Source organism: Cebidichthys violaceus, unplaced genomic scaffold (assembly GCF_023349555.1).
Source record: "Cebidichthys violaceus isolate CVI_PGR_0920_01 unplaced genomic scaffold, fCebVio1.0.p SCAF_1, whole genome shotgun sequence".
In the NCBI taxonomy this organism is placed as follows: domain Eukaryota; kingdom Metazoa; phylum Chordata; class Actinopteri; order Perciformes; family Stichaeidae; genus Cebidichthys; species Cebidichthys violaceus.
In genome coordinates this window covers 21,720,160-21,734,932 of record NW_027176262.1, presented here as the reverse complement: position 1 = coordinate 21,734,932, position 14,773 = coordinate 21,720,160, and the positions used below count along the sequence as shown (strand labels likewise).

The 14,773-nt window shown below is 41.4% G+C and overlaps 1 protein-coding gene across 2 annotated transcripts in view; it reads left to right on the top strand.

Moving 5' to 3' along the window:
• The first annotated feature begins 10,065 nt into the window (after positions 1-10,065).
• Positions 10,066-14,773, top strand: part of b3glcta (beta 3-glucosyltransferase a) — a 57,785-nt gene continuing 53,077 nt past the window's right edge. For both annotated transcript variants that reach the window (XM_068715087.1, XM_068715095.1), the window contains exon 1: positions 10,066-10,281. In XM_068715087.1, coding sequence (XP_068571188.1) covers positions 10,218-10,281 — 64 coding nt within the window. In that variant the 5' untranslated portion in view covers positions 10,066-10,217. The remainder of the gene's footprint in view (positions 10,282-14,773) is intronic.

The window sequence follows — 14,773 nt, the reverse complement described above, 5'->3', positions numbered from 1 at the left end:
GAATCAGATTATGATTTTAAATACAAAACATGAAATAGGATGCATTGTATATACTGGAATAGCCAGTAGTATATAAAAGAGAAATTAGTTCCACATTGACTGCACTATACCCATAAAATGCTGTTTACCCACTAAATCAGTGTGTTATATAGAGTAGGGGTGCTTGGCCAGTGCTGTTCATGCTCTGCCTCAGTGCACCTTCACAACCGGAGAGATAAAGCCTCCCTGCTAGTTATTTGTTCATATAACAGCCACACACACACACACACACACACCTACACACACCCGCACACACACACACACAAATAACTCTGTCGTCTTTGGCTCTACGAGTCATTTTTGCTGACTGGCTGGAAAGTTCCGAGAGACATGAGTAACAAAGCCTCCCTGATCTCTGCCCTGTGCAGCATCACCTGCAGAATTTTGTTTTTATGCAGAAAGTTACCCCATCCCCCGTGTCTCGCTGCTATTCTCCCTCATTCCTTGTTCGATTTCTCTCAGCTTTGAGAATTTCTATTACATATTTTGAAATGTTTTAGTCTCTTGCCACCCCTGTACCCATACACTAATATATATATATATATATATATATATATATATATATATATATATATATATATATATATATATATATATATATATATATATATATAGTGTAATTATATAGCATTAAAGTTTTCTCCCAAGCACATCATTGGTGGTGTCCTCACATCACACAGCTTTTCTTTGTGTCCCAGTGCAGCCAAGCTTTGACCTGTCAGTATAGCTGTCGTTTATGACAGGCTGTGCTGAATGCCTGAGCTCTCACTGAAACGTAAGAATGCCTTTATCACCGACTCAGTTCAGAACTAAAGGTGTGCACCAAATGCCCCATGCACTCCTGCCAGAGTCTTATAGGGTTACCTAAATATGTTATACCCTGTAATTGTTTGCATATAAAATGGTATCAGGATTAGCTTCTTTATTATTGTTTATCCCAAAAGCAATCACCAATGCAGATGATTGTTCCCCTTGCGTGTCATAGTTTTGTAATCCAATAGCTGCCAATGCATTGGTCTGTAGGGATTCTATTTCTTATCATTCAGAATTTATATTTAGTGGATTGTGAAAGAAACTCTTAACCTTTAAACTACAATATTTCCGAAAGATAAAATCAGGCAAACAACTACTGCTGTATCAATAAGCAAGACTCTAAAGCAAGACTGTAAAGCAATCCTAGGACACTGTTAGGGTTCCGACAGCATGCTAACATGCTGATGTTGTAAACGTTTGATAACTGATGATTTTACCTGATAATGAAGTACCGAAATCACACTTCAGCCTCAGGTAAACCCATCAAATACAATAATTAAGGCAGCCTCATGCTCTCAAAGATTACAGATTACAGTTCCTTTATCTGATTCTACCTGAATAAAGTGGTCAGGTTACCATTGACAGCAGGGCAAAAGTTCTCTCTCTACAGGAGGGAAAATGTATTCTCATTCACGATCCATTATAGGCGGTAACGCTGAGTCCCCTTCCATCTCTTTTATCATAGCTGATGGTTACACTCACCCCCAAAGAGGCCCATTAACAGAGCAGAAAGAATGCATTACAGAGGCCAGTAAGAAAAGTGACCCCTTTGACTATCTTCAAAGCCTTCTCTTGAAATTGTTCTTTCATTAATGGCCTGCAAGAGGAAGATCAATGGGTTGGTCTATATACATTGGTCTCTTTCCCTTATTCATTGAGCCTCAGGTTCACTGTGAATTTTTCTGTTCCTCCTCCAGATGGCCAGTGTTGTGTTGCATCTCATTAATATTGTAACTCATAGCCCATCTGAGCTAAATATTTAGCTTGGCCTAAAAATATGATTTACAGTTAGTCCACTAATCAGTGCCTAAGTCAAAACGTGCCATCTGCTTTCTCCTGATTTGTGCACGGTTTCATGTTGGCAGCATCACTCCAAGCTAAATATTCCTGTTGAGACCAGACAAAGAAAGCAAGAAGCACATGAAGCATAAGATGAATTGCATGGTATCAGTGTGCAGTACAGCGGTGGGAGTAATGTTTGGCTTTTTCGGCTCGCTCAGGGGTTTGACATCAAGCTTCTTACATACAGTCGATAACATTTAGACAGTCATTGATCTGAAATGTGTGACACACTTGGCCAGGGTTCTGTCAGAAAAAGCAGATCTTTAGTGAAAACTCCGACTTATGAGTTGACTCATGGCTTAAAATGAGTCAAAACATTTTTCACCACGATTTATCTCAGGTCTTGAATGGGACTCCTTAGGTCGTCAGAGAGACATTTACTTGAGGTTTTTGGTGGACAGACAGGTGACCTTTAATCTCTCGTCATTTATTCTGTGTTGTACTTAGTCTAAATTGATATGGTTTAAGCACTTCTTCACTTTCTCAGATTTAAAGAGAGGTTTAAATGAGAAGATTGATAACACTCTCGTGTCTGTAATTTGTATGATACATATAAGCTACCACCAGCAGCCAGTTAGCTTAGCTTAGCATAAATACCAGAAAAAGAGGGAAACAGCTTGCCTGGCTAACTGACTGTGTCATTTTTAAACTTTGCTTTTCGCACAGTCTAGAGAAACAAGATATCCCATTAATTAGTGACCTTTAGAGGTGCTGGTGGGCAGATTTCTTTCTACCTCCTGACAAACAAAGCTAGCTGCTTCCGTTCCATTCTTTGTGCTACGTTTCTCATCTAACTCTCTGTGAGAGAGAAAATAAGCTTTTTCCCCCCTAAACATTCCCAAGAACAATCTGTTTTCTAAAGATCTGTACCATTTGTTCCAAATCAGGCTCTATCTGTTAGAAAATACTCTGTAATATTGAACTATTAAGTATATAATTCAAAGTGTTTTATGTAATTTTTTAAGTACATATTGAATAGAACAACATATATATTCAATTAACTTAATCCATATGCTATTTTTTAATACAAATTTCAAGTTCTCTGAATTGAAAAATATTAGTTTTTTATTATGGATTATTTTATTTCAAAACATTGTACTTTTCTTGCCAATGTAGGAAATGCTGTTTGAAGCTTTAACCCATAGGAAATGTAATGCACTATATCTATTTTTGTGTCCCAACAAAGACAGGAATCTTTCAAAGGTTAGAGACCATTGGTAATAACGTGCCTGAACTTTGAACCCCGCAGTTGTTTAGAGACACTCACAATTTGTCTTTCCTCAGACAAATGGCCATAAGGAGGACATCCTGTGTGCGGCGCAGTGTCCCCCCTCTCTCCTAGCCACCAGCAGCTATGATGGAGAGATCATAGTGTGGAACGTGGTTTCTGGACGTATACAGTGTCGGTTGGTCAGCCCTCTTCTAGCTGAAAATCAGAATGTTGAAGGTGATTTTGGAGCAAAGAAAATGTTGGGGATGTTCAATAAAAACTCTGACGTGATCAAAACATTGCATTTATTGAATGTATTTTTTCTGTTACACAGGCCTGGATACAAGTGTTCCAAGCATCATTTTCCTGAAGATCTCCAGGTTACAGCACCTTTTCTCGGCTCCAGCTTTGCTGTCTTCTGGAGCCGCGGGTCGGTGTTATGAACAGCACTAATTACGGCGCATGATTGCGTTTTGCAACCTTTCAGTACACCGTTAATTACTGTATGCATTTCCGCTTTTAAAGGTTGTGTAAATCTGTGGAACGTGCTCAGTGGAGGAAAATTTGTGGGCAGCTTCAAAGCTGTAAGATATTTAATTTTACAGCATTTCTCGGTTTCACTTTTTTTTCTCTTAACTTCAGAATTGCTGATTAAACAGTAAGATAATTTGTGGTGCACTGTTTCTATGCTTTGGTTCTAGCAGACACCTTCCCTGCAGATGCATAGTGGGACCCTATATATTGGAAGGTGGGGGAACATGGGGGCATAAAGCTAAAATAAAACTCATGCCTAAAGCAGAAATTGTGTTTTGAGGCTATTAAACATAAAGTGTTCTTATATCTCACAGTGGACACAAAAGAACTTGACAACTTTTTACTTATCATCACACCTCACTTGTGTTTTGTTACGTAGCAACAAAGGCTTTAAACTACTAAGGTGTTTTTAATTCATCTTTGGTTTCTTCATGATTAATTAGCGGAAATGACACATTTGGTTTGATACGATATATATCAGATTATCTGGAGAGGACTTTAAGCGGGGCGAATGTATATTTGCAGGGAGGAGAACAGTTAGCCAAATGATGAACATGAATAGTTGGGATGTCAGTGCTATGACTGAAAAGCAATCATAACCATTGTATTCCTTTTTTATTTTCATTTTCAGTCTAGATTCCAACAAAAGATTACAAAACTGGCTAAAACAGACAAGGACACGTTGCTGTACGCTGCTGACCAAATTGGTTACATCTACATATACAACATAGAGAAGTTTGCCCCTGAGCAAAAATCACCTAGAGGTCAGCTGCATTTTTTTTGTTCTTCTTGCAATTTACTTTGACAACACAAACGTGAAGAGAAACTGTCCATCACAACATGCAAAATCCCATTTGTGAGAGTGTTCCTGTTTGTATTGTTGACTTTCACTCAGCTGAAAACTTCTGGCGCGCCCACACCAGCAGAATTACTGGGTATGTAAAACACACAATGTGTTTTATTATGGTCGGTCACAAATTAATCTTGTCTTAAGTTTAAAATGATCGGGTAACTGCTGTCAAACAGCAATTAGACTTTGTGTCGTAAATTTTTAGCTGCTTGTTGTTACTTAATGGTCCCCGTAGGTACAGTCATTCTCAGTCTGGGGTGTCACTGCCAGCAGGAGCTCCATTACTTCCTTCTGCTGCAGTAGACAAACAAAGTATAGAAGAAACTGTGTGTGGGAAGGTCTTAAACAGACGATCAGTATAGGTGAGAAGCGGCCCGGGGTGCATCTGCCATTAGACGTACCAACAAAGTGGATGATTTAGAGTGTTCTGCCAGAAATGCCTTCTCTCATTTCATCTCATGTCTCTTTATTCTTGTCCAGCCTGCAGATTGTTGACAATGATCAAGTGGTGCTTACCTCATCCACTGACTACACTGTGCGCCTTTGGAGTGCACATGGAGAATTCATAGGTCGGTGTCATTTTGCATCTGTCAATCCCCTCTTTCTAGACGTTATTAATGTCCATGCAAACACCATTAATCACGGCGCAGTGCTGTTATTTGTGGGAAGGTTCATTTCAATGCGACGGAACTGGCTGGCTTAACCCATTGGGGTAACAACTAGCTGTTGGGTCCTTATGCTACCCACCCTCCTTCCACTCACTCTGCATTGTGTATGTGCCCTATCACCTTCAAGTACCCGTCAAGTACTGTGCACACAGCAAATTACATGGCAGCTTAATTATATTTTGCCAAGAGAGCCGGAGTACTCCGACGCTACAATACTACCTAGCACCAGGTTTACAGCGTGTCAGTTACATTTTGGTGAATTTATTGCGCAACATGCACCATGTAAGCACAGTATTAGCCTAATAAATAAACATATTAAAACTATATGTTGAATAAGGTCATAGCATTGTAAACAAACAAATATACTGCACATTTAAATAATAACCACTAACCAATTGACTCACAGTGAACCTGTGGATTTCAGGAGCCAAACCCCTTAAAGAGATAGTGTCTGTGCTAAGCTAAGCTAACTGGTTGCTGGCTGTAGCTTCATATGTCATATTTAAGGCACAACCTACAGGGAGTGGTATTGATCTTCTCATCTGACTCTTGTAATGTGTTTCCCAAAATGTGGAACTATTCCTTTAAATGTCTGTCACCAACCTCGTTGGTAGTCCAGCCTTGACGTAAACCTGCTACAACTCTCACTGAATATCTGCAGTGTTTCTCTAAATGCCATTAAACAGCCAAGGGAAGAGTGTGATCCACCTACTGAGACACTGCATTCATAAATATTGCAAGAAAACTGGACAGAAAGAAGATGCATTTCAGTTTGTGCATAACATAGTATTTATTTGTATGGTATTCCTATTATCAGGGTTATTTGTTTATGCAGCTAAGGCTCTTTAGCTGTTCCCTCTGACAGAGAGAAGACAGGAAATTGGAAATGAAATTCACATCTAACTTGATGTTTTTGCATACCTTTTTTAATAAATAGTTGCCTGTGAGGAAATGTCATTAATAACAATTTGGCAATTATTTTTCAAACTGATTCATAACACATTGGAAATAAAGGAAATGTCCCTGTCATCTGGGTTTGTAGGAATTGTGCTGCACAGTAGGGCGCTGCAGAGAAATGATTTCAAATGGATTCCGACATTGTGACATTTTAAAAAAGCCACAGTTTTGACTCCATCACATCCCTTCAGCACCATGCCGCACAACTTGGAAAAACACTGAAATGGAACATTTTGGCCTTTGTCCACAGGGACCTTTGGGCAGTCTGAGAGCTGGAGTGTCCACATCTCTTCGTCTTGGAAACACCCTGCTGTCCCCTATGAGGTCCTGATTGATCCTCTGAGTATGCCTGATCATGAAATTCTGAATGTAAACACACGTCTTTCTGATTCCATCAATCCTGACGAAACCGGGGCTCATAGAGGTGAAGCAAAGGTGAGCTGCATTGCTTCAATCACCATGATGCTGTGTAAGCTTAACCTATGTGTCTCTCTCTGTCTCTCCCTCCTACAAACGTTGAACTGAATTGTGCTTGCTTCTCTTGCGGCATAATTGCAGTCAGAGACACAGAGTAAACTGAGACTTCCCCCAACATCCATCAGTGATACAGACATTGAGGAAGATTAAAAGCACATTTTACCCGGAGGAACACGAGACTGGGTGAGTTATAACCATTACAACAGCAAAGACTACTGTATGCGTGCTTTGGAAGTCTACAAAGCGACAGATTTATATTAAGTGTGTCTTCTTTTGCATTTCACAGGCTCTGTCATGAAACTGTCAGGCATACTAACAAGCTATCGAACCACGGCTCTCTGAAAGGCTTTGATGCCGTGGAGCCACCGAAAAGTGGAAATAGTGAGAATGAGGGATCAGTTGTTGTGTAATCACAACAATTGATCATGTGAAGTAAAGTAACGGAGGAAATGAATGTGTGAATACATGTGGATTGCAAAAAAAATACTAAGAAATCAAAATGCTTTGAGTGAGTGATTTTTCTTGTACTGCAGGCAGGCATTTGCATTTTGAAACACACAACTGTCCAGGTCATAGTCTTGGCATGCAGTGAAGTGAAATAAAAAAAGGGTTGGAAAACCAATTCCCATTAGACTAGAGCAATAATAACTTTGACATTCATGACTTCAGACTGTGAGAAGGAGCATATTTTCCTCAGTATTCCTGAGACTTAAGTACACAGAGAAATCTCTGAAAACCCGCTGTATGCCCAGCCAAACATCAGACAGACAGAATTAAACGAGCTAGTGAATATAGCGCAGCGGAGCATTCAGCGGCTAAACATCCTGATATACTGTCTTTCCCTCAGGAGTTGGTGGAGACCAAAACAGAGTTAAAAGGTCCGTTTCATTCATCAGGTGAACAACAAAATGGAACTGTTGCAACATAAATGTGATAATATTATCAATAGTAATCGATATATTTCTGAGCTGTGTTTACATCTTGTTTCAGTGACTCCAAGTGGCCAAAATAATACCTGTTCTCTCAGATATTAAAACCTTTTTGTTCTGAACTACTGGCTGGGATAAAGAGACTTTACGTTACTGAGCCAGTAGTCAAGAAATGATTCTAATCTGAAAATGAAATATATCATATCCTTTCATATTACATCCTTTCTTTTATACATTTATTTATCTTCGAGACACGATGTATTATCCGTGTTTTAAAGGCATTATCTAGGATCTGGCATATATTGTATTATTAATGAAAGCCGGCATACTTTCAAATTTGTCATCGTTATATGTTTCAGTTTATACATGAGAAAAACATGAAAATGTATGTATTGCCCTTGTTGCAGTTGTTCTCTCTTTAAAGAAGGGGAGGTTATACACACCACAATTATTCTTCTAATACAGCAACTATTAGCACTACCCTATAACATAATTACCCACATAGGTCTTTATTATTCCGGTATGCTCAGTGAATATAAGTGTTTATAGAGGGAGGGCGAGAACAGTCATTTTGAAAGTGGAGGATAGAACTATTCTGGGTGGGAAACATTTTAATTATAGGCCACAGCTGTCCACAAATCCACGTGTTTCAGTTACACCCAGGCTATAAAAAGAGTGTGATGTTGAAACCCTAAAATATGTTGTTAATTACAATGACATTCATCCAGTTTTCTGCAGATTCTCCATTTTTTAAGGACATGTACACCTCTCACAGAACTACAGACCCAAGGCTTTCATCAGACAGACACGTATAGACGCTTCAGTGACAGTGAACTGCCAGCACTCTTTTTCTTTTGCCAGCAGTCATGAGCCAGAAAATCTGACTGTGTTTCTGTAAAATAAAGTAACCGTCACTGTCCACAAATGTGCCCTTTCATTTAGTGCCACAGGAGAAAACATCTTGGGTGGCGCTGCTTTGATTTTCTTGTGGAGAGACTTGTTCAAAGTCACAAATCTGGACTGTCAAAGCGCATTTGAATGAATGCCACTTTGACAGGATGTCGGGTGTGCTGTTTCTACAACTGCACCCGACAGAAAACAAATTATAAAGCTGTAAAAGTGGAACGCCCATGTTGACGAAATGTGGCATTTATGAGGCTCAGAACACAGAGGTATTGTCAACAACTAAAGTTTTATTGATATTATATCGTATGTATACAAAATTAAATTAGACCTTTTTTTTATTTGTTTCATATTGCTTTTGATCAAAACAACTTGACTATAATGCACATGCTTCGACGTTCCTTTTATGTCATTTAAAAGCTAAATCACTCCACCACTGTGGTCAGGGCTGAGACAGTTCTCTCATTTCTACAGGATCATTAAGCTCTCAGCTTCTTTACAGCTCTCAGAAAAACACATTCCCTTCAGATGACGTATTTCATAACTGAGCAGATCCGGGAAAGAGACATAACTGAACTTTTATCCTCATACTTCACACCTTACAAGAACATCTCTGAACAATTCCTGTTACAGGAAATGCACAGCATTTTTTTGCGAGCCCTGACTGGCCATTTTTGACAACAGCCATTTTGACTCGTCATTGTAAGAAAGCACAGGTGTTGTTTCCGATATTAACCCTTAACTCCTCCATCACGGTCTGGTACGCTGCAGCCATTGCCAAGGACAAGGCTGCAGACTGCAGCGCGTCATTCGCTCTGGCGGGAGGGTGATCGGCCTCAATCTGCCGTCCCTCCAGGACTTGTTCGCTTCAAGGACCCTGAAGCGAGAAAGAAAGATTGTAGCCGACCCCTCTCACCCTGGACATAGACTGTTCGAGGCCCCTGCACATCCCCTTATATTTAAATACACTTGACACTTTTACATTACACTTGTAACATGTTTCTATTTATTGCACTGTGTTGATAGTTCCAGGTCAAATTCCTTGTATGCGCAACATACTCTGGCAAATAAACGGTTCTGATTCTGATGGCGGCTTCCTATTTAGGGTTTCCAAAAGCAGGGACCACCGGCATGGCTTACTGGGATACCCAAACGGAATGGAGCCATTGTTCATTACAACAATTATACACCTAGGTCTTTCCTGCTATGACAGGACAAAATGTCTGGTGTGTCAAAGTTCAGAAAATGTAAGTCATTGTCCTTGGTATTGTTCCTCAGAATTTTATATATATATATATATATATATATATATATATATATATATATTTTACACAGCTAGAGGCGGCCTTTCCACTACACGTGGTTACACAATGTTAAATACAGCTCCTTTAATGAAGATATTCCTGACCTCAGTATTTTTTTGAAATCCTGGCTACGGACCCTGTTCAAGCTACCTCTGTATGAATCCGCGTTCCTGCTGAACAAACTCTATGCAGCTTGAAACTGGAGTTTTACAAGAAGCACCTGAAGGCAGCAGCAGTTGAGCCAGTGTGTTTTGTTTTTTTCCCCATCCCGCCAGCAGAGCGCGTGCCTGCGCCTCGTACAGAAAACGGGGATGCCTCTCTTAGCAGAGCACAAACCCACTCCCCGTTTTCCGTGGAACTGTGAGAAGGAAAAGCTCTGTTGCGGTTGTTGTTTTTTTTAAAACATTGTCAGAGAGCCCATGCACTGCGAGCTCTCTCCACCGCCTCCACCGCTCACGGGACTCTCACAGGATGCTGTCGAACGACCCTCACATCGGGCACAAAGTGGCAGGCTGCTTGGTTTTCCTCTCCCTCTGTGAGTACTCACTTTACTTTCTAACGTTCATGTCACGGGGGGGGGGGGGCTCAGACCGCACAGCTGCGAGGGACGCACCGACACCCTCCGCTGTTAACGGTGCGTGCTGTCTCCAAAGGTGAAGCTCGTTGGTTTGGAGCGAAGCGACGGCGGAGCGCTGAATGCAAGCGGCGAGAGCAGGCGAGCCGTGAGCGCATTTCCATAACTGTTTGAGAAGTGCGGAGCCATGATTCAGCCTCAACTTCCTGAGGAGTTGAAAGGCGATTTTTCTTCTTCTTCTTCTTCTTCTTCTTCTTCTTCCACGTACTGGTTTTGCCATGTGGGTTCGTGCAGACCCGTTGACTGTTAAGTTTACGCAGAGAGTCAATCGCGGGAGAAAAAAAAAATGTCTGAAAGTCGTCTCATTTGGAATCACGGCTGCTGAAATCCGCTCGCGAGCGGCGCAAAGTAGCTTCTTCCTGACACATCGACGTTTGCACTTAGCGGGAGTCGAGCTCGAGGATGAATGCACCTCGGGCTACTGTAAGCTTTACCAAGTTCTCTCCGTCAGTCTGGATGTGCAGCAGGAATTCAGCGACTAAAGTAGAAGAGTTGACAACACGCCGAGATTCATTCCTCCGTTTGTTGCCATAGAAAGGGGGGGGAAAAAAAATCCTATAATCAGTTTTATTAGTGCACTTGTATCTAAGCAAAACAAAAAAGTTGCATTCGCTGCAGCAACGTTACATTTGTAATGACCTTTTAATGGAGTTGATTGTTTAATCGGTCAGATAGTTAATGGCTTCGTGTTAAATCCAGTAGGGCATTGCGTGCTATGTCTGTCATCATTAAAAAACACAGATCTCTACGTGCATGATTGCCAATGCACGTGTTCTGCACATACAGGATGATCTACTCGGCGGTGTGTCATGGACATTGGGTGGGGTGCGGCGCGCGCACACACACACACACACACACACACACACACACACACACAACGTGTGGCTGCAGCTGTGGAGAGGATTACAGTGAGTGGCCGATGTTGCATTGGCCCCGTGTACCACCATGTGGATGTTCCTCCTGAACTGTGTGAGAGACACGCTGAGCGCAGGACGCTCTGTCCACCGTGCTGGCTCTGAAAATTGGTCACTGCAATAATAAACGAAAAATTGTCCAGAATACACAAGTATCTCGCAAATGTATGTAAGCACGGCCACAAAAAAAGGGGCAACATCTGCCTGGGTGACTAACGCAGGACATAATAATGTCACGTTCAAGACAACGGACAGATCGGCTACAGTGTGGATGGATCCTAATGCTGCAAGAAACTGCTTCTGGTCATATACTGATATTATTAATTGGGGTGGAGGTACGGTAGGATAATCAGGTTATTCTTTTCGATAATGAAATTATAAAAAATAAATTGTTCTGAATATTGCATCACCATTTGGGAGAAAGGAGGGAGTGTAGCGATGCCTTTAGAGTCCTAAACACAGCATTGATCACAGCTATTGTACACACATATACTTACTGCTCCTAAGCCACCGTTGTTTACATGCAAATCATTGGTAAAGTGAATTGTTGAAGGGCCTCTGGAGCTTTCTAGTCCCTTCCTCTTTGAATCAAGTCACTTAGATCATTGGGAAGTGATTTATCAGCGGCTGCCATGCGTTTATGAAGCTGCTCTCATTTCCTTTTATTTTGGCACTGACTCCAAGGATAGTACTCTGAAGATTTCTTCATTCCATTGTGTTACCAATGTTTTTTTTTTTCTATCCAATGCATTCTCTTGCTTAAAAAACAAGTTCATTCAGCAACTTAGATCTTCGAGAGTCTAAGACTCTCTGCTGTGGATGGCAGAGCGTATGAGAACTGCTCCGGATCTTTACATTTCAGCATTGTACTCAACTCCTCTCCTATATATGACCAGAGCTATAGCCTTTTTAGAACAGTCCCCAAAAACACTGCATACAAGCTCCAGCTGACACGTCACACACGGCGCACAGAGGCTATGTCTGCTGGGGTCATGTTTGTTCTATGTTGTCTGGTATCCGATATTTCCTTAAATCTGTTACGTAGGAAAGAAAGCGGGTGCGAGGCTCAGATACAGTCGTCCCGTCCTTTTCATAAACGGTTTGAAAGATCCTTTTCCCATCATTCCTCCACCGTGTCTATATTTTGTTCATTACATAGGAAGGTGTCATGGGAATATTTAATCCAACCTTTTGTGTCTTGTGTGGTGGCTGATAGATTTTTTAATTGGCCCAAAGAAAGGTCTTGTACTGAGTTACCTTGTATCTGTTAATAAAGTGGCGAGCACTTTTACTTCCTGCAGGGAAGTTCCTGTTGTTTGTGTCAGTTTCATTTTATTTTATTGCCGTGCCATGCAAACTTTGAGAAGTCTCTCTCAATCTCCTTAGCTAGTTTGGATGATCCATTTTTAATCTCTTTTTTTTTCCAGTTACCTGATCAAGCCTATGGCATTTCAAAATCTGCTTGATCTTTTCAAGTTTTCATGGGAATGCAGCTAAAGTCGTCACATATCACTTAGGATCGTCTTCTCACTCTCAAGTCTCGAGCGCCAGGGTCAGTGCTGCATTTCACCGGTGTTAGTTAGTGTGTTTGGCACAGAGACGGGTCCGTTCAGCTGGGCGCCGGACTCTGACGAGGCTGCTGGTCTGCTCCCCCTCTATCTAATATTCATGGCGCTGACTTCAAGGTGTAGCCAAGGTGTGGAGAGCGTCCGGTTCGGTCACATTAGGGTGCCACCGCTGGTGGTTTTTCAGTGATGTTGTTCACGACGGCTTCAACAGACCGTCATTACTGATGTGCACTGGAGCGGTCCGAGCGTCGGGATGAGGAGCAGCTCCTCAGAGGTGGAGTTACAGACGCTTTACTTTTGATGGGGACACTTCGATTGCGCGATGTTTTGGCCAGAGATTGATGTACACAAAGTGTGGATCTGATTTTTAAAGCTGTTTTTTTTTTTTTTTTTAATATGCTGGTTTTATGCGAGTGTGGTGAAACACTGCATATCTCATATTTACTGCAGCTGGAGATGATCTTCATACGCTCGGTTGGTCGGTCGACGACAGTTTCATAGCACGCCGAACAAACAACACCTGCTTTGTCATCTTAATTTAAGGTTGAACATCTGGAGAGTTACTGATTGCCATTTCGTCTCTCCATCCCCAGATCCTAAGACACCTCACTTCAAGTGTCTTGGGGTCTCACTCAGAAGTGACCGTAAGGGTGGTGAAGAGAGAGAGAGAGAGAGAGAAAGCTCCGCCGCGGAGAAAAGATCTCAAGTAAATCCGTCTTCATTCTGACCGCCAGCTGTCACAAGTTTTTGGGGAGTGATTGAAGGACTGAGTTCACAGACACGAGCGGCCGCGTTGAGTTCTCTCGGCCCGCTGGACGGCCTCACTGTGGGTGAGGAGGTGTGCGATTCAAGAGGGCTTCAGGGTTCAGCTGCTGCTGTGGCTGCCACACACTGACGGAGCCAGCTGAAGTGGAGCAGGCACCTGGTAGAGACGGCCTCCAAAGAATGAAAGGATGGAGGTCTTAGTCATGTATCAAAAAGAATCATGATTAGAAAAATGTGATTGAACTTCAGTTACTTAACACATAAGACAAAGCGGAACATCTTCACATTAGAGCAAATGGAACCAGAGCGTTTGTTTTTTTTGCCTCAATTATCAAAATTATTATTTTTCGATAAATTGACTAATCAATTGATGAGCTGAGCTTTTCAGCTCCACCTATTAGCAGGACTGATTCCTAGTCCTAAAACCATGACACGTCTGGTGATTTTAACACTATGCAGAGATATATCAAATGACACATACTGTGATATGGGATTGTATCCATATCATCTACACTTAAGGGACGCTAAAGACATTACTATGTTTGGCCTTTCCCTCCAGGCAGAGCCACCGTTCTAAAACTGTAAAAATGACGAATGTATTAAGTCATTGACGATAACATTTGGACATTGGTGTTAACGGTTAGTGTTAAAACTGTGATATTTGACATACATTGTAGAGCAATGCTTTATGTTATATCAGACAAAATATTCCATATTTAACTGTTTTTTTTTTTGTTTCACTTTCAAAACACCTGAAGATATTGCATATTAAGCATTCTAAGCTTTAACTGTTTTTAGCATTTAAAATAAAATCCGCGAGAGAACCCTCCTGCCTGCGTTGGGTATGGATCCTAGTCGGCTGCTGGCGGCTGCTTGAGCGGACATGAAAAGTTTAGATTTTAATATGACCCAATGGCAGATGAATCCGGTGCACCTTGCATGCCTAACATACAGATCAGATGCATTATTACAGTTGTATATGCAGAGCAAACGGTGTGCCATCTGTGCCTGTTCCTTGAGGAGCTACCCTTTTATCATCATAGTGTCTGCTGCGTCTGTCACCGTGAAGCGTTCGTCCATGAAACAATTATAGAAATAGAAACATTTACATTTTGTGATTCACTTAACAGAATTTTCACCAACAAT